This window comes from Ambystoma mexicanum, chromosome 6p (assembly GCF_040938575.1).
Source record: "Ambystoma mexicanum isolate Mex_15411 chromosome 6p, UKY_AmexF1_1, whole genome shotgun sequence".
NCBI lineage: Eukaryota > Metazoa > Chordata > Amphibia > Caudata > Ambystomatidae > Ambystoma > Ambystoma mexicanum.
In genome coordinates this window covers 1,155,650,983-1,155,674,658 of record NC_090935.1, presented here as the reverse complement: position 1 = coordinate 1,155,674,658, position 23,676 = coordinate 1,155,650,983, and the positions used below count along the sequence as shown (strand labels likewise).

The window sequence follows — 23,676 nt, the reverse complement described above, 5'->3', positions numbered from 1 at the left end:
ACCAACAGAAAGTTCCAGATAGTCCTGGTTATAAAAATGGACAAAGCAAACAGTTCTCTTTCAACAGTGTAACGCTCCAATGTCCAGGGGATAGTCCCTTTGCCGTGGATTTCCTCTGGTTGCACATTAATATGCTAATCATCTGTTTGCTTCTTTCAATCTCTCCCTTAGTTTCCAACACAATACATGATGGTAGTTCCTTTACCCAGGAGATGTCTTCCTGCCTTCCTTGCCATTCTAATGTATCCCAAAGGTTCACAACAAAAGATCTTTAAAGTTCCTGTGAATCCCTTTTTCTCTGATTCTCAGCCGGTGGATATGTCTGGTTCACTCTCCTACCAAACACCATCGAGGACATTACTTCTGACAGTCTCTCTTCCTTTTATCTTTGGGGGGTGTCCTAGATCCTGTATGATTTCAGAAACTGTTCGCCTTTTCTGTAGCTCTCATGATTTTGAGTCACCGGCTCGCAAGGCAATGTGTTGGTAGATTGGTGTTGGTGTACTGCCCTGCGAAGCCTCTGGCTCTCTATTCTTTCTCTTTAGCTTTTAGGGTCCCAGATCCTCTGATTCTTTTATATTTACTTGGGTACTTGTCCCAGACTCGCACAGTGGTTTCACCACAGCTTTGTTCATTCTCCTGCCAAGCTTGTATCTCCCTTCTATCAGCTTCTGTAACTGTCAGGACCCAAGACCCGCTTATTCTCTGGTTTCTACTTGGGTGCGGGTCCCAGACTCACACGTCCATCTCAGGATAGCTTGGTTTACTCTCCTGCCAAGCAATCACTTCTCTTCCTTACGTTTTGTTTGCTTCCAGGGTCCCAGAGCCTCTTGGTCTCTTATTGGCGTAATCATGCAGGTCACTGTCTCACTTGATGCTCACAGGGTCTTCAACCTTTCTATCCAGTACTTTACACTTGTTCTCAAGCTTTCTCGGACCTCCAGCCCCTCTCGGTCCACCTGCGTACCTTGTTTCTTGGAGTGCGAGTTCCGAGCAGCAGACTGCTTCTGCGAGGCTCTGTCAGCATTCCGTGACTTGCTGTTGTTCTTCATGGCTCTGCCAGCTTCGATGTCCGTCCTGGAGCTTCTCTCATTGTGGTTGCCGTGCTCGAGTCCCCGGGACGCCCATAGATTGTTTCTGGTAAGCAGCCATATCGTCCTTGCATCCTGGACTGTATGCTGCCTGACTTGCCCTCCATGCTCGGCATCTGGCTTTCCTTCTTCAGGTCTGCTGGGGTAGCTTTCCCAGCTGCTTCTCGGTTGCCACCGGTTCTCCCTCAGTCTCTCAGGTGAAACATTTTTTAACTCCAGCACTTCCTGGCAGAGGCCTGAGCAGACAAGGTCTACCCAAAATCTGTAAATGCCCACTCAGCAGCGCTCTGTGGGCATTTATGGGTGTTAATGTCACTGCAGTGGCCCCAAATACCTTAGCTTCTGTCCGCACTTGTTAGTCAATCCTGGCTACGTGTCTGCTTCCTAGTCATATTCGTTAGAGCCAAAGGGCCCTCGCGGAAGACTAGACCACTAGGTATGGATCACCAGAGTAATCCTCATACTCCTAGTGATCTTCTTCTTCCCAGCACTGGTATTGGGATAGCATGAAAAGGATGTTTGATTTTCTTGTACGTCACTCTGGTCTATCCTACTGGATGTACTAGCTTCACAATAAAGTATCTGAGAGCTCTCTAATAGGGTAGAAGAAAAATATGGTTTTTGCCAAGAGGGGGGTGGGGGTGTGGAAGAGAAGGGTTATACTGTGTTCTCTGGGAACGGCCATCCCTAAACCTGTAAGGGGCTTCCCTACCCATGTGATCCACCCCCTGTAGACCACCTCCCACAGGGACTTTTGTAATGTGGACGCACCACCCTGGCCTCATGGGAAAGTTCTTTCCAAGGGATGACATCCTCAGATTCGTCACAATAATAAAAAGATACCCAAATCACTAAATTGCTAACTGTGACCCTTTCTGGATAAATGAAGAGTTAATAACGTCTCATAATTGCAGGTTACTGAAAGATTGCAACTAATGTGAATGAAGGACATATATTTTATACACAATACTGTTATTAGGTTATCTTAAGATGTATATTCAAGAAACTACCACCACGGCGAACCAACACCAATACCAGAAGCAGTAGACAGTTTGAGTCCTCTCTCCTAGACCTTAGTACCACTGGCAACCCAACACCCACCCGAAACTTGTTCTTGCTCTTATTAGTGTGTGCTCAGCCATTAAGAAAAATGCCACCAATACCCATTTACTTCTTAATACCTTAACCAACTGCTTTTGGGAATTACAGAAACGTGCTTTATGGGCAATTGTGTTACCCAAATCAAGGCCATCTTACTCCTGTGAATAGAAATAGGATAGGGAAGAATATTTGGGGTGTAGCCATAATGCTACCCCCGTACCTCGGCTAGTCCATGAGCAAAGCTCCCATCTAACCTTTCTTTTGAATACCTGTAGATCAATATCCTCTCCAGTCATCACTACGGGCTATTGCTGCTTATTTACTGTCCCTGTCTCTCCACAATCATTTTCTCAATGAAGTTGGACCTAATACGCTCATTCTCTAAAAATGTATTATCATAGCTGATTTCAATGTGTTGGTGGATGACCCCCAACCCACACAGCCATTCCCTGGATCTTACAACTAACATGTGAATCCTGTATTTCTCTCGGGGAATGGGGGGAGGGGTGCGGGGGCAGACAGCGGTTAAAATTCACCTACAAAGATGGCCACACTCTGCACCTTATCTTTTCGTTCAGTGTTGAGATCCATGACTTGACAATCCTCCCAGTTTCCTAGAGTGATCGCTTACTCTTTACATGCTCAGTGTCAAATGCTTTGAACTCTAAGAAGGAAAAACCTCTGGCACATAAAAAACATTGTGAGAATCTTTTACTAACCAATTAATGTGACTTCTCTTCCCCCAAACAGGCATCTACCTCACCCAAAGGCATACTCATGCCTCTTTCTAAAAAAAACTTGCCACCCTCAGCCCAAAGAAAAAAAAAAGAAATCTATACCCCCACTTAACCTATCCAACAAGTTGTTAAAAAGGGCTGAATACTCCAGAGAATTTGGGATAAGTTCTAGACTGAACCAGACAAAGTGATGTGCAAACATTGCCACTTTTCAGCTAGCCACCTCATGCACTATAAAGTCTTTTTTTTATCAATTGATAATCTGGGCAGGCCCCAACAAATGCCCAGAGATCTTTAACGTCTACAAGAAATCGTGAACATTAAGGGTCTGAAAATTAGTTCCAAACACTCCAAAAATCAATCAACAAACTTTCACCTGCCAACTCCGCTGAACACCAGAAAACCCCTGACCAGTCCACTTCTCTCAGCTCCTTCCAGCCCATCTCTGAACCGGAGATTTGGTTGCCCTATGCAACCTCCGTCCAGCCTTATTCATCAAACAAAAAGCGGCATTTAGCAGGACCATTACACAACTGTGAAATGCATTTTATTAAATGTTGGAGTAATTCTGTCCACACTCAGAAATATAACGATAACCTGAATCCTGAAAAAATCAACCCCAAACTGTAATATCTTGGCAAATTGCTGGCCTATCACCAATATCCGATTTGACGCCAAGACCCTGGAAATGGTCATGCTGTTCCAAGTACAACTCTTCTTGGGGAACAATAACCTGTTTCATGATTATCAATTCCGGTTTAGGCCATTGAAAGAACCAAAATAAAAACAAATTGCCATTTGGGAGAGGATCCTACTGAATCTGGGCACCCACTGTGAAGAATCTGGACAATGTGTCCCTTCTCCCCATAGGGGAGCCACTCCCTTTGAGGCTAGGAAGGTGAGCCCCGCTCAGCAAGACCCTCCCTAGGGGTCTGGGCAACTGGGACCTCACTCGGAGTGACTCCCATCTTGGGGACAAGGAATACCATTCCGATAAGGAACTCCCAGTCCAGCGTACATTATCTGCATACTTGACAATTGGAAAGTCTGTTACTTCTGTTTTGAATCCACTGAGTACCGACATATATAGAATCTCTTTGGCGTCAGATAATGTTGGATCTCGCCTGAACAGTACAGTCAAACAAGGACATACCTTTTTTGTTTGCGATGATGTGCATAAAACCAAGAGGAACTTTGAATCGGAGAGAAACTCATACACAGAGATAAGAGAGAATCCTACGCAAAGGCGAGTCTCTGACGGGAAGATGTCCAAGAGGGCGAGAGCCATGCCAGCCCGCGAAGCCAGTGGTGGTGTGGAGAGTGAATGAGATGCTAGCCATGCGCCGGAAGGCTAGTATCCTAACCGACCGAGAAACCAAGGTCGCAAAAGAGACACACGGGAAAGCAACCGTCTCATCTGGTGGCATGAACACTAGGAAACCGTGGTGGGACGAGGACCGTTAAACGACGCAGAGACCAGACTGCAAAGGGAAGAATGGGAACCTCGACCTCCGCACGAGAAGTGGATTTGCTGCTGAGACCAGCAACAGAAAGGACGCAAACGCTCCTGAAGAGAGAACACAATTGAGAGATACGAACATTGATAATCGAGGTTGGGGAAGCCAACGAGGTTACGGGAGCCTGATGAAAGCAAGCCCATCAGAGGGCCATAGGGCTTCAGAGAGCCCCAACAAACGAAGAGACTGTTGAGGCTAGAGAAGCCGTAAATGTTATAAGAGCCTGATAAACCCTAGCAGATAGAAAATAAGCATATGGAAGGGCCAGAGGACCGCAGAGTCCTGAGAAACTGAGAGACTTTCAAGGCTGGAAAATAGTCATGTTTACTGGAGCCTGATAAACCCAAGTGCAATAAGGCTACTAGAAGGCCAGAGGACTCTGGGGAGTCCTGAGAAACAAATAGACTGTAACATTCGAGGCTGGGAGAACCATCAGGGTTGCGGGAACTGAGAAAACCTGAACGGGTTGAGAAAATAAGCCTGTCAGAGGGCCAGAGAACGTTGGAGAGTGCGAGAACTGTAGAGAAAGATAAACTGGAGGGTTTCAAGCATCTAATAGAATTTGGAGAAAATATATTAAAAAAATGTAGTTTTCCTGGGGAAGAGGAAAACATATGAAAAATATGAACATTTGACCAATAGGACCTGCAGAAAGGTTGTGAACTGTGCTTTGAGACATTGACGACCTTTGTAAACCTATGTGAAGGAGATCCTTGTGAACTGTGTTTTAAAATATTGACGAACCTTGTAAACCGGCTCGAAACAGAACCACTTGATTGGGCCAGACAGAAGCCGAAGACAGAGGCTATTGCTCGGACCGCCTCCTTTTTGTTATTCCTAAAGTGGAAGCCTTTAGGATTTGGACTCGGGGCTATTTAATTTTCAGACTTTGACAAGCACCCTTAGTTTTAGTTTTATTAGGCAGGGAACATCCCTCATAGTGTTAGGTTTAGATAGGTGTTTTCTTATTATTTTAAATAAAAACCCCTTAACATGGCACGTAGTATTCCGAGTCCTCCTCCTGGTGTGCCTCACTACCCAGAGTTCCTCATCCGATACAACCGTGCAGTGGCCTGCAATATGGTGGACCACAACATCCTCATTCAGAACCTGCAGAAAAACATTCACCTAGGTGGCACTGCACCAAGCTGGTTAACTGCTCCCTGAAATATCAGACCTATCATGATAAACTAGGCCACTTTTTATCCACTTCCACCTCTTCACCATACAGGGTCCCTCAAGGTTCAGTAATTTAACCTCGGCTCTTCAAGGTATACATGCAACTACTCACCACTTGGCTCTTTCCCCTTCTACTGCTATGCCTATTACTTCAAAATCCTGAGGAGCATAATTCCAAACAGAGCCCACCATAACACAATCTCAACCTGGTCTGCATATCCAGGAGCCCCCTAGCCTTTTTCAGATGCACTCCCAACTGCTCCAACAAACCCAGCAATCCGGGGGCCGGTATCAACACCAACATATTGTTTGAGCCACAGGTCCTGTGCAATATTGAAAAGGGCCACCTTCCAACTCCACCAGCTGAAAAACATGACTCCCCTTTTGGAGCATCAACAGACATCTGAGCTGGTGCAGTCCCCAGTGCTCCTGCTACTGTAATAGCCTAGAAGCCCAGGATACCAATAAACTGATCAAGAGTCCCAAAATCACACAGCGTCTGTAGGGCTCAAGTCGAGGGTACACGCGGGTGGACGCAGTCCACCCACTTTTTTCAGAAGGTGGACTCTGCAAATAGGGTGGTTATGCAAAACCAATTTAATGAAATGTGCATATTTCACCGCGATATGCTAATTTCTGGTGACGTCACATCCCATTGCGCTGGTTGATGAGTCCCCCCCACTTCAATTTTTAGGACTTGACCCCTGGAAGTCTGCTGACCAACCAATTAAAGGAGTAAGAAGCACACTCGAACAGGACATGAAGTCTGCTTGACGCAGTCATGGACTCTGGGCCCCATACCCTCCTTGTTCGTTTCTATCCTGACATGGGGATAAAGTCCTGCTATTCTTGCATTTGTTTAACTATACCATGTAGTCTGCCTGCAAGTGGTGCATGATTGGCTCCTCTCTGTTTGCTCTCTGAAGCAGCTTACCACAATGGAGTGCTTTACACCACAGCTCTCGAAAGAACAAATACTCTTGCCACCAAACTGGCTCTCTTACATCCACCAGGCTATACTCCCCCCATACCGACCTGCCCACCAGCTGCAACCACTACGCAACCAACGTTCGAATCCTTTAGTCCAATATCACCAGAGCAATTTCTCAAACTGCTATCAGCCTGCAAACCATCTGGCTCTCCGCTAGACCCTTGCCCAGCCATAACCCTCAAAGAAATTTTCGCGTCCACCTGCGCAGGAGAACACACAAGATCCATCATAAATGCCTCCCTTTCCTCTGGTAGCTTTCCCGACACATTCAAAACGGTTCATGTCAAACCTCTAATTAAAAATCCCTACCTCGACCCTCTTGAGCCCAAAAACTACCGCCCCATCTCAAACACCAGGTTCCTTACCAAACTCATTGACCGAACTGCCTACTCCCAACTAAATGCCTTTGTCGAAGCCAACAATCTCCTAGACCCCGCACAATCAGGTTTCAGAGCTCGACACGGAACTGAAACCACCCTAACCTCAATCTGGGATGACCTTAAAATGACAGCAGACTCCGCGGGATGCGCCGCACTAATCCTTCTTGATCTATCCGCCGCCTTTGACACAATCAACCACTCAATCCTCCTAGACCACCTCCACTCGCTAGGAATACGTGGAACCGCTCTTAAATGGATGGCTTCATTCCTCAAAGATAGGTACCAAATAACGATACTCTCCACCTATACCTCCCAAGCCCGTCCGGTCGACACAGGAGTCCCACAAGGAGCATGCCTATCCGCCCTCCTGTTCAATCTCTACTTGATCACCCTTCCATCAATAATTTGTTCACACAACATCCTGTGTTACAACTACGCCGACGACACTCAACTAATTCTAAAACTCCTGAACTCAGAACCCAACTCCCGACCTGACTTGGCCTCCTGCCTCCTTGACATAGAACTCTGGATTACCCAAAGCCACCTCCTATTAAACCCCTCCAAAACGGAAATCATGGTCTGTGGCAACTCCGAATTTCTTCCGCACACACTACCCTGGCCACCCGCCATGGGCAACTCACCGACCCCCTCCAACTCAGTGAAAAATCTTGGATGCACCCTTGACTCTGACCTAACACTCTCGCGCCAAGTCAACAACGTCTCAAAGTCCTGCCACTACCACCTTAAAACCCCTAGGCGCATCTTTCCATATCTCTCCTTTCCCAACAGACTCTCCGCGGTCAAATCAATCGTTATATCAAGACTGGACTACGCAAACCCCCTATACCTCGGAATCCACGCCTACCAACTGAATAAACTCCAAAGGGCACAAAACGCAGCAGTCAAAATGCTACTTGCGCTTGGCCCAAGAGATCACATCACCCCAGCCCTTAAGACGCTGCGCTGGCTTCCTGTAGCGCAAAGGGTGACTTTCAAAACCTTATGCATCTCCCATCGAGCACTGCATAAAACCGGACCTCAATATCTTCAAGACAAGCTAAAACCGGATCACCCCCCACACACCCTAAGATCAAGCTCAGCCGGCCTCCTAGTCATACCTAAGACAAACTCAGTCAGGTTAGGCGGATCATCATTCTCAGCCTTGGCCCCCACGCTATGGAACTCACTCCCACCCCACATCAGCCTAACCGAGGATTTAACGTCTTTCCGCAAACTGCTGAAAACCTGGCTCTTCCCCTAAAACCAACCCATACCAAACTAACCCAAACAGAATAACAGCATCTCAATGACACCAGCCCAACAAACTACCTGATGAGAGAATTGGCAGCTAGTAATCCCTAATATAAACTAGAAGGACAATCACAATTAACCAAATAAAATAGACCAGAGCAATGTGAAGTGGTTAATAAGAATAAATCATACAGAAACAGTAAAGAGACTTAAGCCCCTGGGAATGGACATAATGCATGATGAGCGAACGAAGTGAATGGTGTGGATGAAATAGTTAGAATGGATGAAGCAGGTGGATTAGATGAATAGGCTGAATGGAAGAATGCCGGAGTGGAAGAACAAATAACTATATAGCTCGAATGAGTGAGGAAATCAAATGAATATGTAGAGCGGACGAGTGTATAGAATGGATGAACATGTTGAGTGGATGAGTGTGAAGAGCGGCTGGGTGTGTAGAGCGGACAAACATGTAACATGGATGAGTGGGTAAATACAGAGAAGCGAGTAGAATGCAGGAGTGTGTAAAACAGTCGAATGAGCTGAACGGTTGTGCGTAAACCGGATGAGCGTGTAGAACAGATGAATATGTGGAGCGGATGAGTGTGTAGAGTGCATGACTGTGGATAACGGATCAATACAAAAGTGCAGAGAGTGTGTAGATCGCTGGATCACATGAATGTACAGGCCTGGCGAATGTATAGAATGGATGAGTATATTGAGCGGATGAGTGTATTGAGCGGATGAGTGTATTGAGCGGATGAGTGTATAGGGCGGATGAGTGGATAGAACGGATGAGAGTGTAGAGCGGATGAGAGGATAGAGCGAATGAGAGGATAGAGGGGACGAGAGGATAGAGGGGACGAGTGGATAGAGGGGACGAGTGGATAGAGGGGACGAGTGGATAGAGGGGACGAGTGGATAGAGGGGACGAGTGGATAGAGGGGGCGAGTGGGTAAAGGGGACGAGTGGATAGAGCGGACGAGTGTATAAGTGTATGGAGCGGATGAAGGTATAGAACAGATGAATGTAGAGATGAACATATAGAACAGGATATTGCTGCTGAATGCGTGAAATGCACGAGTGCTTGAAGGGAATGAATGCGGGGAGCGGATGGGTGCATAAAGGGAATGAGTGCGTAGAGGGGATTGAGTGCCTAGAGGGGATTGAGTGCCTAGAGGGGATTGAGTGTGTAGAGGGGATTGATTGCGTAGAGGGGGCGAGTGCGTAGAGGGGAGTGAGTGCGTAAAACAGGTAAATGGATAATACGTGTGAGGGCATAAAGTGGATGAGTGCCTGGAGTGAACGAATGCCTGGAGCGATCGAGCGCCCAGAGTAAACGAATGTGTTGCATAAGCAGATGAGTACATAAAACGAACAAGCACAGATTACATCTACGTACTGATGAGTGCGTAGAATAGAGGAGTATGTAGAGCTGCTGAATGCGTAGAGCATGGGCAGACAGGAGTGCATGCGTGGGGCAGACAAGAGTGCATGCGTGGGGTAGACTGGAGTACGCTAGGCGGGCTGGAATGCATGAGTGTGTGAGCGGACCGGAGTGTATGGAGCTGTCTGGGGTGTACGGAGTGGATAGGAGTGCATGGAACGGACTGGAGCGCATAAGATTGCGTGACGTATATAGTATATATAGTATGGTCTGGAATGCAGAGAACGTTTGAAAAAGCATATAACCCATCATATCACACCACCACGCTTACTCTCTCCTTACATCACCACTCAGCTAGAACACAGAGATACTATGACACCATTCGGTATAACTGTTCCCATACCAACATCCGCCGCTTACTCCACATCACTCTAAGTAAACACTGCTGGTTACACACCCCCCAGCCAGGCGTTCTCCTCAGGCCTAACGCAGCCACATCCTGTCTGGATAAATCCTGCCAGAACGAACACATACCCCTGATCTCTCGACCACCACACCTACTGCTAAGAAGCAGCTGCTACACGAATACCGCACGAGCTGCACACATACCCGGTGCTCACATGCACCTTTTGACTCCCTCTACTCTCTCTACTGATCTGAACTTCGGTTCCCAAGGGTGTTCAACTTACCAGCGCCTTCAGACCATACCAATGGTATATAAGGCGCTATATCAATGCAAAATAACATAACATAACATAAAAAAACTATAAAATAAGATCTCTTACGATTGGAGCAATCCATCAATGAAATACATATGGCACACATGGAATATTGAGTAAGGGCACATTTCCTGCAATTCTCTGGAATAAATGCCCACTGTCTCTCTGCAAGTTCTGGGAGAACTTTTCAATTTCTTCAAAGTTAGTTAGTTTCCAGGTATTGATTCACAACCGCAAGTCTTTGAATTTGTTTCTGAAAGAAATGGTATTTATTCCCTTTACTCTCGTGGTTATGCATTTGGCTACGTTTTGCTTAAATACACAGAGCGCTTTGGAATGCCGCTTCTGTTGTCCATCGAGTCTAAATGCAGGGACTGAAGTTGCCTGGGGCTGTTTAGCTCCTGCTGTAGACTAGCTTGACAACAACCACTTCCCAGGAGCTATTTAACTCCCCATGCCAAGTGTTGGCCTTCAAGCATATATTTGTGACATCAACTCTGGGTTTATGGGAATGTGCATTGCAGCACATCTAGAAGGCATTTAAAGCATAATGGGTTGTACATAATTAACAAAGCTACATTTTGCATCTGATCTGCAAGTTAGATTTGCAAGATGCTATCTACTACCTTATTCCTTCAAAGTAGCGCCTGCTCATTAGGAGATGTCCGCTAGCAGGACTTTCTTTGAACTCCTTCTGATCAAACCTTTCTATCGATCCTTTTGCAGGCATGCCATAAGGAAAGAAACCACTGAGGCTTTTCTGTGAATTTGATTGGCCATTTGGAACCATTCTTCTGTGCAGCCTGTTAGTGTGGGGGCACTCCTATCACCGCCATGTCTCGGAGTGTCATATTTACTTCACGTGGCGCCCCCATTGCTGTGTGGATGCCGCCACCTTCACTGCTGCAACCCATAGTGCCCAAAATTCATTCAGGGTGGGCCCCATAGGCTGGAGGACCCGCCTGTACTCACTGGCTCTCCCCATGGCCATTTGCACCCTTCAGGGCAGCCCCATTGCTACGGAGGCTGCTCGAGTCACCCCCATGTCCCGGGCACCATCTAGGGTTCAGTCGGCATCCCCACAACAACGGGGACACCCCCAATAGTCACCGCCGTCCATGCGGCCTTCCTCTAGTCTCAGCCCGCCCCCTCTGCATTGCGCCACAGAGACACAGGGGGGCGGACCCCCAGATCTTTACCCAGGCTGCCTCGCTGCAGCAGCTTGGGGTGGCATCCCGGGACTCAACACTCCACCTCGACTTTGTGCTCTTCCCCTACTGGGCCACCGATTGGCTCGCACGACCTGGGAGGACTCTCAGAAAGGACCCACCTCGCCAGTCACAAGGTGGGTAGACTGGTGACACGGCTGGGCTGCCTGGTTTGGGCCACTCCCCTCACGCCCATCTTTGGCCCGGGCAGCCCCACATACGCTGCCCGGGACCTGTGTTATTCCTGGGCCTGTCCTGTGTGGCTCCCTGGATGGCCCGATACCTACCATGGCCCCATGGGCGGCTAAATTGCCCCTGCCATGCAGCTCGGCCCCACAGTTAACTCTCTGGTGAGCTCCCCACAAATGGCCAGGTGGCCTTAATGTCTTTGTGCCCTGAGGTGGCAGCTCGAGGCCGTGCCCCCTCCAGGGAGCTGTGTATTTTGTTCAACCTCTTCTCCTGTCTCTTCTTTTTCTACCCTGGACAGCCCATTCTTGGGCAGGGGAGTTCTGTTTCTTTGTTCTTCCTTTAATCGCTCCTCAACATTCCAGTTAGCCCGTGGTCGGCTGGATGGATTATTCCAAAACACAAATACATAAATAAAACGCATACACAATATATTTAATAAAACCTTTTGTTGAACCCTGGCGTGTCCTTATTTCTAGGTTTTCCCTTAGGGGAGAAGCATGTAGCCCTTTCTAGCCGGGCCTTTTTTGGGTCACATGCTATGAATCAGACATATATCGAAAGAGTGGTAACTATTATCCCTCTGGATCTCTCCGCCATCTTAAACACGGTAGTTGATCCATCTCTTTTCCAACCAGCTGGCCTAGATGTGGTACCCAGGGCTGATCCCGAAGCTGGACTTCTCCGAGTCCAAATCATCTCTCTCCTTCCTTTTAACTCTACCCTCGCTTGCCCCAGATCTCCCCCATCTCTCTCTCCTTCAGCTCAGCCTCCATGTAGGCCGCCTTCCTCTTTTGTTGGAATCCTTTGGCATCACTTGCTACATCTACACTACACCCAAGACAGACAAATCATCCTGAAATTCCACTGCTCCCTTGACTCTAATGCCGAGAATCTCAACCAATGCTCATTTAATGTTGAGTGATTTCTGACCCATAATCACCTGAAACCAAATGCATGCAAGGACTGAAAATATGACTTGCAGTAAATCGTCTCTAACCTAGCCACTTTCGTGCTGATTAAACTTGATGTCCCCCCAAGTCAGCAGTGGAGTGCAAAATGGAGGTGTCATTTTAGAATACCATCCCGGGTCAACTTGGTGTCTAAAGTCTTCATTCTGCCTGCTGCAGGTCCAGAGGTGCATGTTCTCCATGCCTTTCCCTCACATAGTACCGGTGCCCATGGCACTTGCCCTGAATATAACAGTGACCTCTGTGTGGGTGCTCTGTAACTCCTGTTGTGCAAGCTCCAACATGTTCGAAACTTGTGGCCTCTCTCTTCCATTGAACCCATCCCATTTGCCATTAATGGGCTTTGTTTGCTAAAGTCACTCATTACATGTCTCATGTCCTTATGCAGTCCTCGCCTTAAACTGTGGGGCATTGTCCCAAGTTCCTACACAACAAATTGTGGCATTTCCAACGGAGGCTCAATCTTTGTTGCACAAAGCTGGATGGTGCTTAATTTTCTGCCCAAACCTCCAGGATTTGAAACGCTTCCATTTCTGATGTGCAACTTCTTGGACCATCTCACAGTCCCTGGACCCTGGAGCGCTTTCAGATTGCCTATCACTCCACCTCCCTCTCCCCCCATTTTAACACTGAAGGATTGTTCAAGCTAATGAATGGTCCCTGGCACTTTAGGGTATTCTCAATCAAACTATCTCCCAGCACTTCTCGAATAGAGGCAACCTCTGTCCAGCTGTGAAATCAGCAAAAGAGCCCAGAGCCTGGAAGCATGAACAGTTTCGGTATGTTCTACAATCGCAGGAGCACTCCCTCCGCCCACTCATCACCCATGGCCACATTTTGTCCCATTGTTGTATGTTATCATTTTCCGAGTGCTCCACTGATGGGGCAACCTACGGGACTGCTTCTTACCAGATCCTAGGGCCGCATCCTACAAAGGCTCTGCTGCCCAAACCTATGTACTGTTTGCCTTCCTTCTTTGTTCACATCAGTAGCTTATGTCAAATGATATCACTAAGCTAGATGTGTTTTTGTTGTTGCATAGCTTAATCACAAAAAACCGGCTCCATTTACAATACATGCAATTGTTGACGAAATGAGGACGTAATGCACGTGTATACAATGTACAGAACATCGTATGCGTTTGAGGTACATGCCTAAAGTACACGAGGATCTAGTAGATATTGGTTTAGATCCGTGCACTGATTCTGGCTTCCCCATTCAACCATAAACCAATCCAGATGAGCCCCTGTCCCTTCAACTGTCAATGGAGAATAAGGAGGATAGCTCAGGGGTAACTGCTCACATTGGAACCAAGACGACACAGAGCAACACAGGTTCGATTCCCCGGGTCCGCGCTTAAGTGCGTTTTAAATAAACAAATTAAATAAATACAATAAAATAAATACATCTCAGGAGAGCTTAGAAACTGTGCTGACAAATTAATCTTTACAGGTCAGGCCTGGCCAAAATGTAAAACGAAGATACAGACATATTTTCAGTCAGAGAATTTAAAATAATTAGCTCAAAGTTTCGGTTTCAGGTAATAATGTCCCCATACATAATGTTGATGGGAAAAGCCATTGGCGACATTATGTGTGGGGACGGTTGCGGGGATGTCCCCAGCTCCACTTGTTCAATATAATGTCTGCGAAAAACAGCGACTTTTTGTCAGGAGACATTTTTGTGGGGGCATTATTACATGGAACCAATGTTTCGAGGTTAATTCCTTTCTCTTTTTTGAAACTCTGGTGCTGCCCGCTGCTCATTAGTCTTGAACAGCAGATCTCTAATTTTTGTATTCTACTGTGTGCTACCGCAGACCTTTGCAATCCTATGCTGTAACAGAAACTGTTAGTTCACAAACCTGCCCGGTCCCCTTTGTCCCAGGGATGACTTGCTCCTCTTGGAATCTGCGTCTCTTTACTCCCTGCCAGATTGTTCCCTCTGAAGCCCACGGATGCTCTCTCCTCTAGTCCACACTGGTCCAGTGTTTGAGATGAAAAACCCTGAATACGTGCCGTAAATCACATTGCAAAACTAAGCTGCCTGTTCCAAGAGCTCACAAAGCTGGAAAGTGAGACTGAAAACAGCCCAGGGAGAAATTGTCTGCTAAAAGTTTCTGTGAGGAGATGAAGGCTAGAATAGGGCCGTACGTGGGCTTTTCTCAGTGCGGACTGAGCACAGCGGCCCTGTGATATTTGGCTTGCCAAGTAATGGTCTCCATTTATCCCGTGTTTTAATGTTTACCCATCGTGGCAAAGAGCGAGATGTAACATATTTGACATTTGGAATTCAAGTTAGTTCTTTTTTTTCCCCTCTAGTCTCCATCGCCAGACCCGTCCTCGCCGCAGGGTGCCGAATCCTCGCACCGGCAGCCGCCGCCACCGCCACCACCACCGCAACAGAATGCCTGTGAAACGGCAGAGACCTCGTCCAACAAGGAGGTATGGAGCATTCGAATTGCCACAGTCCTGTCATTGTGCACTTTACCACCCCTTTCTCTTCGAGCGCCCTCACCCACACAAATTCTAGTAGACAAACTTATCCTTGGCAATGTCTATTTCTTGCTCATTTTACATTGATGCCTTCTCCAGAGCCCCACAGCTAATTCACATCGTTTTTTTTAGTGTTCCTGTTTTCACAGCTTTTAATTAAATCTTGGATGAATATAACACATCACATTACATTTTTTTTTTATAATTCGCCGTCAACGTGATCCTATGTGAACGGGTGTGTGTGTGTAACGGGCTGCTGAGAGTGGCGGTCTCCAAGGCAGTGCATGTCAATAAATGCACGTCACTGTTCGTTCTGCAGCGCCCCCCCTAGGCACCGCCCTGGTGTGAAGTCTTGTGGTTACCTTGGTATCTGTTCTTTCCATCAAGAGTTTCCAACGAAAGCCTTTCCATTGAAAGTTTTCCAACACATTTATTTTCATCGAATGTATGTGTGTGTGGGATAAAGGGTTGATTTTGTTTGTGGTGGGTTTGTAAAGGTAAAACACAGGGGTTTGGGGGGGGGGGGTGACCCCTCCAAATACTAAAAGTGCATTTATCCCACACGCACATGCATTCCATGGGTTACCTTTGCTGCTAATGCACCTGAAAGAGCCGATGAATGCTGGCATATATACAAGTCAAAAAAAGATAGTTACACACAAAAAATGGAACCAACGAATCTTATCCACTGGGTTCCAACTCCTCACTAGAACCCCAGGTGCCATGTGTGCTTAGCCCTGGCTAGAACTGTGTGAAATGGAACTTTTCAAATGCACCAATCACCTTTACACACTGCCAACCCCTGGTGTCCTGACCTGTATATCACCTCTTTACAGTATTAAGCCAAGCGATGTTGGATCGGCATCTTTACTTTTTTTTTAATTCAACATCTATTTCTGTGATCTCTGTGCTTGTTGCTATGATGTAAGATGAGTGACATACACACACCTATGTAACTTGCCAAGGAGGAGCGCATCAACATTTACCTCCTCTTTTGCAAAAATTCACAATGGCATGGACGCTGTCTTTCCACTTTAGATCGGCCTCCTCGGTGGTAAAGTGTGGCCATGCAAATCACATGCAGGGCGCATTGCTGATGGGCAGGGACGGCTGGCTGCTGGCCTTCCAGTACTACAGTGTTTCAATGGTGCCTTGGCCAGGATGTTGAGTGCCATGAGGTTTATATCCTCCGACGGTCCTGGCAGGTGGTTGCTCCATTTACTTTGCAGGCCTGGCTCCATCATGACCACAGCAGGTGTGAGGGACACAGCGATGATTGTGACGACCCAGGGTACATGCCCCTGATAGCGGTGGGTGGCTTTGCAGTTGTGTGCAGGCTGCACAGAATAGTTGTCAGTTTCAGGCTCAGTTTTGGCAGTCTGGTGCTTACAGAGTGATGTCTGTTTGCAGATCAATGACTAATGTGATAGGTGGCCAAATGAGAGGGGGTGCATGCAGTGAAGGTTGCACGGCACTGGTGGGCATTGGGCGGTGTTGCTACATGCCCTATGGGATTGGGTACGACCCTGTGCACTATGTGCCAGTTTTTGCTCCTTCAGCCTAGCCAGCAAGTGGATGTTTTTAGGTATGGCAAATATTTTGAGTTTTATTTGAAACTTTATCATTCTCATGTGTAGGGCTTGCCCTTGTGGGTGCACAGTTTGTTTGCACTTTCTGCGGTTAATTATGGCCTTTAATTGGTCATTTATAAGGGTGGCATATGCATCTGATGGGGTGAATAGGCCACTGTGTGTGGCTTCATGGCATTCCCTTCTGTTCGGCCAATGCATAGAAATTATATCCATGCGCACCTGTGACCGCACCTTGGTAATTGCAGTTCACCCCCTGCATGTGTAGGAATGTACCGAACGCCACAGTTCTCATGCGAGTGTGTGTTTCGAGTTTGTGCAATGCGTTTTTCCTGTTGTGGTTCCATCCGTGCTGTAGTCCTTTGCCTGGCAGAATTCGTCACGTTGAAGCGCCATTTGGCGTGTACGCCGTTTCGTGACGCAGCATTTCGATTCCCCGTGTATTTAAGGAGGCCTGCTGTTAGGCGTGTCAAAATGGCATCATCGCTTTGTTGTTTGGTATTTCAGGGAATTTGTTTGCAAGTACCTTCGCTTAGTTTTCATGTTTGGTTTTCCGGGCACCCAACTCCATGGACGTATCCTCGATAGGACCTATGGTTTACATTGAAAGGTTTAATTACTTCATTGGCTTCTTAATATTAGCATAGCCTTTAACTGTTTTTGTGGATTTTTGATGTAACATGGGGTTACATATTTTTCGGCAAATTATTAATTGGTTTGTATTCTGCTCCCCCAGAAAAAAAGCTGCTCATGTCTATTATCCTACTTCATAAGGCTTACTTAGTGAAGCAGAAGGCTGTACAGATCATCTCCGCAGAGTGTAGGCCGTGGATAAAGTTGAAGCCTTATTTACAGGGTCTCTCATTCACAAGCAAACACTTCACAACACATCTATTCCTTCTGCATTCCCACTACCAAGCTAAACCAGACACAACGCATCCCCTCCCATTACATTTGCACATTGCAGAGAGCAACAATAAATAACGCATACACAACACACCTCCCCTCTTCCAACCACACAGACTTTACACAACACACCGCCATACACATCACAATCATTCACATTGACTCACATCATCAGGGCAAGCACACAACATGTGCTCTGACACTCAGACACTCGCCTCATACCCGGTGCGCTGGCCAGGCACACCAGGACCAACAACTAATGTCACTGGCGCACTCCGGACCCTGATGGGGTGAAAAGAGTCATACAAGGATACACAGTACAGCTAAACATAGCCGCACGTGCACAACTAATAGAACAATACATTATTTGTGGGTAAATAAACCACAAAGTCGGTGTAATACGTGACCATGCAATGCCTAATACCACAGGCATGCCCAAAACCGGGGGCACTACCCCCTTACACACATACCCCTAACCATGCGTGACTTATACTGCAGTCACAACCCTACACCTACCGGGGGCGCTACCACCCAGATAACAAACCATTCACCTCGGATGACTGACCACAGTCAAGCTCCAATACTTGGTGGCGCTACCACCTCACACAGCCATACGTGGGATAACCATGCATAACTCATTACAGTCATGCCCCGGCATATATGGTGGCGCTACCACCATAAACCCACGTACCCTGCGCGACTCATCACAATCACGCCCATAATGTACTGGAGGCGCTACCCCCAAACACCACATAACGTGGCACTACCTCCCAAATGCCCTTGTGTATTTCATTCCACACCCATACTCAAAATTTTACTGAAGGCGCTACCCCCAGAAATCACATTTGGAAGGCACAAATATGCTGACCTGGCATTCACACCATCAGCGATACCAAACTTATATATCACATATAAGCTACACCCAAAACTAAACACATTGGAGGCGCTACCCCCGCATTCACCAAACAATCTTATCCACACCTATACAAGAAACAATTGAAGGCGCTACCCCCAATCTCACTAAATTCCCGGAGCCAATACAGATTTTCTATACTGTACACAATGCATCACATAAGAGATTATACAGTTCACATTGCATTGCTCTATACATTTGAAATGATGCATTTCTTTTTAAACACCATATCTCATGAATTCCGAACCAATCCAATCCTAATAGTCCATTTCGCAACTTAGCGACCTAAACACTGAAAATCCTCAAGAAGGTTAGTTCTAGACTCTAATACAATACAATAAATGTCATGAGCACATTTCCATATCCAATCCTAAAAGTCCACATCGCTATAAAGCGGCCTAAATGCTGAAAGTCCTCAAAAGGTTAATCCTAGTCTTCAAACATGACCCACACCACTCACAGATAATCATGAGAAATCTATGCAGCAAGCACCCATACCATTACCTGAAGTAGCTAAACAGAAATGCATTTGCTTAAAACAAGACTTCAATTTCACCTCCTATGTATCCACAAATCCTCAAAGTGTAACCATCCACCCTTGACACACCGAATACCAGTGGCGCAACACACAAGGATAATATCACAAAAGGATATTTAAGTCCCTTCTCCTTGAATCCTAACCCGTCAGAAGATAACCCGTCACCATCTCAGTGGTCTGTCCATCAGTTTTTAGACAACCAAACAGCACTTCGGCCCCCGCACCGTTACTCCTTCGGTGGGGAGAATGATAGATCTCCAAGTCTGCGTTGCATTTACAATACATAGACTTATTCCCTCTCCATGCCGCTCAGAATGCATAAGTAGTACTCCAACAGGGCATTGCATACTTTCCCTTCGCTGGGTAGACCGCTACCTGAGCGTCCCGCCACAGTAAAATACAGCGCACACTCAACTTCTGTGTGCCGTACTATTCCTCAATGAACGTTACGCTGCGTCCTGAACACGCAGCCTCACGCCTTTGGGTTCCTTAGTCAGAAATCCCCATAATTTCTCACCCTTGATGCGATACAGCTGCATTGTTTAAGCCTCCCGATTCTTGCAACTCCTGAAAGTTCAGCTTGTTTAAACCTTGCAAGCAACGATTCCTGCATCTCCTGAGCATTGGGCTCATTCGCCAACTCCGTTCACTCCCATACTGACGCCACCATTCCCTTGCCAGACACAGGGTAGTGAAGATCTCTGCTCACGTAACGGTCACTGTCTCTGCCATCTACTGACTCTGCTTTATGCGCCATGATCGCTTTAGGCTTTACCAGTACAAAGGACACATCCCTTCACCCTGGCTTTATTTACTATCATTTTCTTCATCATGGGGAGCTTTCCCTTGGTTTGCCTTGTCCCTTGTTTCACCTGGTGGGACATATGATTACACCTAATGGGACAGCTCTGCTCTTCCTTTATAGGCAAACCACCCACTTTACATTGAAAGCAACTACTTCCCACTTCACTTAACCGGGACAGCATCACGTTTCTCCCTATGGGCAAGCTCCTTTCTACATCCTATGCAGCATGACTTCTCATTTCATTACTGGGACACAGCTTCCTTTCATTTTCTGGCCCAGCTCCCTCTCCAGCCCCCGGGACTCAGCTCTCCCTCCAGATCATGAGCTGCTGGTCCCTCATGCTATGGGGTCTACGGGGTCTTTTTCCTCCCCCTTTGGCACCCTGGGTGATGGGTCTTACTTGTATTGGGGGCAGTGTTGTCCTTCTTCTTGTCCTTTCCTTTCCTGCACCGCCCGCAGCAGGTTTCTTCAGCTTCCTACTTTTTCTTGCACGTGGGTTCTTCTTCTTTAAGACCGGCTCGTCGCCAATGTCTCAAAGTAGCTCCCAGCCTTCTTAGGATGACATGCTGGGTTTATTATAGCTTCTCAGGACACCTTCACAAGCAGTTAAATAGTCCTTAAGTAAGTTACATTAATAGGACAGGAACACTGGCAGCCCATCACCCAGGCTTCACGCTGACTACCTGTCCAACATAGAACCTTCCCTCAAGCATTCCGACACTCAGACACAAACACTCCACATGACATCACAACATTCCTTCTGCATTCCCACTACCAAGCTAAGCCAGATACAACATTTACTAAAACAGTGCTGAACAAAATAGGCTCCACTCCAGGGGCATAGTCCGTATTAACCTTTGTCTGCTGTCCCTGCAACCTTACATTTATTTATTTATTTATTTATAATGCGCCTATACAGCAAATGGTGTTTCAAGGTGCCACAATACTGGGGGGGTTGAGGAGGCAGGGATCACGAATCACAAAAACGGTCCTACTAGGCAGGTGGGGAGTGTGCTGCTCAGAGTGGAATGCACTAATGCTAAGGTGGGAAGGGAAGAGTGGAGAGCACGCAAGTACTGGGCGGTTAGGTTCACCAACATACAATGCTTGTCAAGAAATAAACCAGTAAGTTGTTCAAGTCAATGATTTCACGCAGTACACTGAACTGTCACTGGATGACCGTGTTGCTTTATTTTACTTTTTTTGGAATGTAACAGAGAAGGGAACAGGTGATTGGCTCGGCTCTAGGTGTGCTCGCCTTTCACAAGAGCAGTCCAGCAAAGCCAGAGCCAGGCATTTGGCTTGAGACAGGTTTGAGCCTGCACATGCTCTCCCACTAGTTCAATGTTCTGGACCAGTCCATATCAAATTCTGGGGGTGTGCAAAAACGTCAATCCAGCTTGAAATCTCCAAGATAGTCTATTGAACTGTATGACAATATTCGCAAGTCACAGGGCATAAGGAACACTCCTTCAGTCTATAGGCTTCTGAGAATGCACCAAACTCATCTCCCTGATTACCACAAGGCCTGTGTCTCTCTCACAGCAGTGGGAATATCATGGACCCCATGCCACAGTTTGGTGCAAGTCCCTACATTTGTCATTTGGCCACTGTGAATACATTTCGTGTTTTGCGACATACATAGATCAGACCCTTCAAAAGAGGTTCCAAACCGACAGAAGCATCTGCTTGGCAGGCACGACAGGTCTGTTGAGCAAAGCAAAAGGGGCCACAGTTGCTATAACTTGGTTTATTCGATTATGTTTAATCATTTGAGTCCTAGAAATATTAATGAGCAGCAATAATAAGGGGAATTGCAGCATGGTGAACATATTTGACAAAAATACTTAATTTTAGTCAAAAATATATCCTAAACATTACCTAATCAATGTATTTCTCCCTGAACTACCAAGGTTTTCATTAAAAAAACTCTTGAGCTGTAGTCACATGCAAGTCTCCTGTATGAGTTGTAGGTGCTTACGTTTGAGTCCACACATCCTCTCTGGTTTGTGAACTGACGTCTACAGCAGAGCACACGTTTTTAGTTTATTTTCTTGAATCTTCCTTTCTAAAGCTCCATCATATACCTACCTCAGAGCACGATACAGTACACTGTACGGAGTCAGACTAACATGAAAAGTGGCTCCACCACTCATGAAAGCTTTAAACTGAACGCAATCCATGGAAATAAATTGCAGCATCTTTCTAAGACTTGAACATGTCTCCTAACTGTTCTATGTGATTTAGTTGACCACAGTTTGTGAATTAACATTTAGTTCGACCCTTTTGTATCTTTTTTCAATGGAGGGATACCCGCTGCCAACCTCACCCCCCTCCCTTACACTCTGCCCGATATATTTTATGGTCTAACTACCCAAACAGGTTGAACTAAATATCCACTTAAAAACTGTGACGGTGCTACTCCCTCAGGATCTAGGGACCCGCAGCCCCCTGGTAAGAAACCTCGGTTTGAGACACCAACGCAAGGTCTGTCTTCAGGCCCTTTTTGCTTCCAGCCTTACATCCAGTATAGTGAGGATCCACTACAGGATGAGGATCCAGACTTGGTAACGTTGGACGACCCAACTGGGGGGGACTATTATGGGGACGACGAGGACCAAGATGAGGAGGAAGATGACCCAGAAGTCTACAGAATAGACTCCCCTCTAGGCAAAGAACCACAAGTTACAGACTCTCCAGTCGACAACCAGCCCCTCCTAAATGAGGTCTTGACTAGAGTGGCAGAGCACTTGCGCATAGACACTCAGGGAGCACAGGAGGAGAAGGGACTTTGCTGAAGAACTAGTGGGAGAAAAGAAACCCATTGCCCAAGCCATTCCAATTCTCAAGTCCATCCAACGGAGAATTGACCCTTCCCTTCCCACTCCTAACCTCACCAGGGCAGTAAACCCCAGAGTCGAGAAATTGTTCAGGGCAGCCCAATCAGAGCCGCTTTACATAAGGGGGCAATTGAAGCCGAACTCCCTGCTAGCTACTAATACCCGGAAGAGGGCAGGAACGCCTCTATCATCATCTGAGGCTCCCCTTGACAATCTACGGGTTGGGAGGGAAGGTGGCCTCCACTTCCATTTACCAGGCAAGGATTGCCAACTCCACCACTCTGCTGGCTAGTTACAACTGCCACCAGTGGGAGCAAGTAGCTGCCCTCATCGACTCCGCACCGGAACCCTTAAAGGGCCAGTTGGCCCAGGTTGCGTCGGAGGGGAGAGCCGTGTCCGGTTGCGTCCTTAAGGCAACCTTTGATGCCGCAGATAACACTGGCAGGCTAATAGCAGAGAGCACTGTCATTAAGAGGCATGCTTGGTTAAGACAGTCAGGGTTTAAATCCGAGACACAAGCATCCCTAATCGACGTGCTGGTGGAGCCTAATCTACTGTTTGGCAAAGCGGTAGAGGACGCACTAAAAAATGCCAAAAATGAGTATGAGACTCTGAAATCCCTGGGACAGTTGAACAACAAGCCCCCTAATGAAAGAGGCAATAGTAATTTTCGTCGCCCACGCGGCCAAAATTCACAAAGAGGCTCCAACTATTCACAGGGGCATGGTACTTCATGGGGTAACAACCAGCAGTCTAGCCAGAGTTACAGCAAAGGAAAAAAGAGGGGCCGTGGCAAGGGTAGAGGCAGCCCCAGCAGAGGCGGCACGCCTCCCGCAAAACAGTGACACCGCGTTCAGGGTCCCTTCTCACGCATC

At 47.0% G+C, this 23,676-nt stretch overlaps 1 protein-coding gene across 5 annotated transcripts in view; it reads left to right on the top strand.

Annotated features, from left to right (window-relative positions):
* The window catches only part of APBA1 (amyloid beta precursor protein binding family A member 1), a 1,040,959-nt gene that overhangs the window by 701,031 nt on the left and 316,252 nt on the right, over window positions 1-23,676 (top strand). For all 5 annotated transcript variants that reach the window (XM_069625788.1, XM_069625787.1, XM_069625786.1 and 2 more), the window contains one exon: window positions 15,037-15,159. In XM_069625788.1, the coding sequence (XP_069481889.1) occupies window positions 15,037-15,159 (123 nt within the window). The remainder of the gene's footprint in view (window positions 1-15,036; window positions 15,160-23,676) is intronic.